This window comes from Cyprinodon variegatus, unplaced genomic scaffold, assembly GCF_000732505.1.
Source record: "Cyprinodon variegatus isolate N-32 unplaced genomic scaffold, C_variegatus-1.0 Scaffold41, whole genome shotgun sequence".
NCBI classification, from domain to species: domain Eukaryota; kingdom Metazoa; phylum Chordata; class Actinopteri; order Cyprinodontiformes; family Cyprinodontidae; genus Cyprinodon; species Cyprinodon variegatus.
Genome location: NW_015150494.1, coordinates 1,370,626 through 1,374,107, shown reverse-complemented (window position 1 = coordinate 1,374,107; position 3,482 = coordinate 1,370,626). Strand labels below are relative to the sequence as shown.

Here is a 3,482-nt window from a genome sequence, read left to right as displayed (position 1 = left end):
CACTTTTCCTTCAAACTTGTTTGCTATTTAGTGAAATTAGTCATGGCGGATAGATCAGCCAAACATTTTACTCAAGAGTAGAGAAACCTTATATAAAGACATTACTCAAGTAAAAGGGGAAAAAAAGGAAGGTGCAGTAACACTATTCTTAAAAGCTGATTTAAGTCATTAAGTTGTTACATTACAAGTTACTACCCACCTCTGGTCTGGGTTAACTCAGAAGGTTCCAGCGCTTAAACATATCATTAAAAGCTTAAGTCCTTTACTTTTAACACATTTTCTAGAATTTTCATTCCATAAAAAAAAAAAAAAAAAAACACCTTTTACATTTTAAAATAGAAATATTTCCATTAGAAAATACATGGCAGATATCTTTTAAGTTATTAAATAGGGGCATTAAAAATCAATGTTTAATGGATGAAGTTTGAAATGTTTTGCATCTCCATCCATACTTTAATACTCTAGTTTTAAAAAAAACTGCATCTATCCGCCATGACTGCATTTTTGGCCGATATCAGCCTTTTTTTCCTTTCCCCACAGTGTTGATCCCTCCATCTGCTATCCAGCACTAATGTTTTGTCTGACTTTTTAATAAAAAATTCTTTGTTTAATCTGAGACTTCAAAAATTGGCACCCAAAGAAAAAACAATTGGCAGCTCATATCTGGGATCAGTTAGACTATTTTCCAAAAACTGTATCAGTCAATCTCTAGAGTCTCAATATCAATTTAGTAAACAAGGAATACAATTTTGCACACATAGAAATTCTCATATAAAAAAAGCATTATGAAATATGTCCCCGTCCTACCTTCAGGATGCGGACATAGGGAACACCATCGGGTCCGATGCGGCTTCCATTGATCATAATGTGTTTCAGCCACTGAATGTGAGGCTGTGGGTCGCTGAACACTTTGCATTCAAACTCCACGTCGCTGCCCACCACTACGGTACGATTGGCCGGAAGACCAGCCTGCAGGATCGGCCTGTGTGGGGAGCGCTCTGCAACACGGCAGAAGGGCAAACAAATCTTAGTCTGAGGCACACATGTACATGTAGGAGGACACATGGCTGAGAGATCAGCAAACAAGCCCAAATAAAAATCACTAAGATAGAAAACTGGAAAAACCTGTTACAATTACACACCTCAAAATGTATATAATAAATGTTATACATTACAGAAAAAAAGTGTTGCTCCTGTAGTTTATACCATGCTTGCAAATGTTTAATTCAATAGAAAAATGCTAGTAAATGTTATAGGTCTTTTTCTATGAACATTGGGCCAAATATGTGTCCAAATGTGCCAAACTCTGTGATATGCATTTTACTGGTAATAAAACACTTTTTTTAAGCTACAACTTTTCTTCAGAGAAAAGTTTTTTTATGAAGCTGAAGTCATACATAGTGAAAATATAGTGAAGTACTTATGAAAGTACATCATTTTAAACTTTGGGTACTGCATTGCATGCTCTACTTTGTCTTAAACCAGAATAAATAGCATAAAATTAAAATACCTCAAAACATTAATACTATTCTTTAATGCTGATGAAGATTCTCAGTCATCCAGGTCATAGTCATTCCATAAAAGTAAAAAAAAAATATTCACTGGACTCGGTTTTCAAGATTGCAGGCTAACCACTCATCAGTTACTATTTGCATGTTTCCAAGCAATACAAAGCCTTGTGTATATAAAGACTCAAACTCACTGCGGATCCAGACATTTGAATCCAGAAAGCTTCCTGGAGAGGTGGCGAAACGTCTTCAAATCTTAAACACCAAGTCCAGTGGATATTTGTTTTTTTTTTACTTTTATGGAACTATTCTATAATATTGAAATCTCACAGTCTCCGGCTGTTTGGTGCGTACAGAGATAGCATCTTAGGACATCGACGTGAATTGAAGCTCTCTTGTGAATCTACTTTAATAAATGACGCTTAGGTAACAGACCAACGAAGAATCTGGAAGAATGTCAGCTGTGCAGGATTGTCTGACAGAGACATACTTTGGTACTTAGTGAGCTCTTGTGACTGTACTTTCTCCATGCTGCACCAATCCAAGTGCTCATCAGGCTCTAAGCTTCTACTTAAGCCGGAGTGGAGGGGGAGGGAGCCCAGGGGACGGCAGCGATGGAGGAAGTGGGACTGATTTATAAGGCGAATGGTGTAAGAGCAAGTCAGAGAGCAGGCCCATAAGGAGTAATCACTTCTCTGCTCCGACCACATCCATCACTCAACAAGTAAACACGGGTGTAGTTCATCAAAACCGACTGCAGCCCTGTGCTGCTGGGAGCACATTTGATTGGCTGATCGATTTATACGACTGGAGCCGCAGAAATTTTCAACAAGTGGTTAATCAAAGATTAAGACATTACCGACTACATCCAGCTGATAGGTGTGATTGATGCTGCCGTACTGGTTTTCCACCACGCAGGTGTAGTTTCCCTTATCGGAGGGAACTACAGACTCCATGATGATGGTCCACACTTGGTCCCTCAGCTGAAAAAACAAAGAAATGGGAGAAAAAAAAAAAACAATCGTCAAGGAAACTGACCTGTAAGAAAAATAATCATTTAGCACACCATTTTTTTTTCTGCAGAACAGAAGCAAATGTTAACAAATCATCCGACTCATTAAACACAGGAACATTTTTAAAAAGTTTTTTTTTTTTTATATATGCGTGTGCCCCAACCAGTCTTATTAGCGCCAACTGATGTCTGGCTCCTTTTTCCGGGACATGTTATAATTTTTCTTCCATAAATCTGCCAAGACCGGTAGTGTGTGATTAACCAGCAGACCTCTAAGGCAATGGCAACATCAAACATACATATACACAGACTGAGCCATACAGTCTGCCTCATTTAGCTAAGAAATGTGATGAAGGAGTCCAGCTGCCTGCTGCCAGATGTGTTGTGCTTGGCTTCATATACATATGGACTAAATTATTCCATCACTTCTGCACGTTGCTTTACGGACGATATGAACAATAGAAGTCCTGCTATAAAAGTGAGGGAGGAGGGGGGGGATGAATGGCAGACGCCCTTTAGCTGCTTATGCAGACTTTTGTACCATGACCTAAAGAAAAAGATGAAAAATAAAAGAGCAGCCAGATGGTTCGGCCTGCAGACGGGCTGCTTTAAGGGTTTAGGGCAGGAGGTTTCTAAGAGGAAACTCCTAAATGTGTCCCAGCTGGAAATGGGAGATTGCTGGGAAGGCAGGGATGCACGGCCTCAGACTGAATTAGGCCACACCATGACAGGAAGAGCAGCTGAGGGGAGATTGCTTCTTCCACTATGAACATGCGTCCTACACCTGTGTTTGAGTGACTACTCAATGCAGCTTTCCTATAGTAAATAGCTGCAGCAGATAGTTTTTTTTACTCCTCTGTGTGCTGGTGAAGATTCCTTGTCATCCGGGTCATAGTCACTCCAAAAAAGTAAAAAAAAAATGGAATTTGTTTCTAAGTTTAAAGATGTTTTGCTTCCCGTCC

The 3,482-nt window shown here is 39.3% G+C and overlaps 1 protein-coding gene across 4 annotated transcripts in view; it reads right to left on the bottom strand.

The window, feature by feature from the left end:
* LOC107081801 (fibroblast growth factor receptor 1-A-like) overlaps positions 1–3,482 on the bottom strand; it is a 59,287-nt gene that overhangs the window by 26,257 nt on the left and 29,548 nt on the right. For all 4 annotated transcript variants that reach the window (XM_015370049.1, XM_015370047.1, XM_015370048.1 and 1 more), the window contains exons 6-7: positions 2,368–2,491; positions 808–998 (exon numbers count right to left, since the gene is read on the bottom strand). In XM_015370049.1, coding sequence (XP_015225535.1) covers positions 808–998; positions 2,368–2,491 — 315 coding nt within the window. The remainder of the gene's footprint in view (positions 1–807; positions 999–2,367; positions 2,492–3,482) is intronic.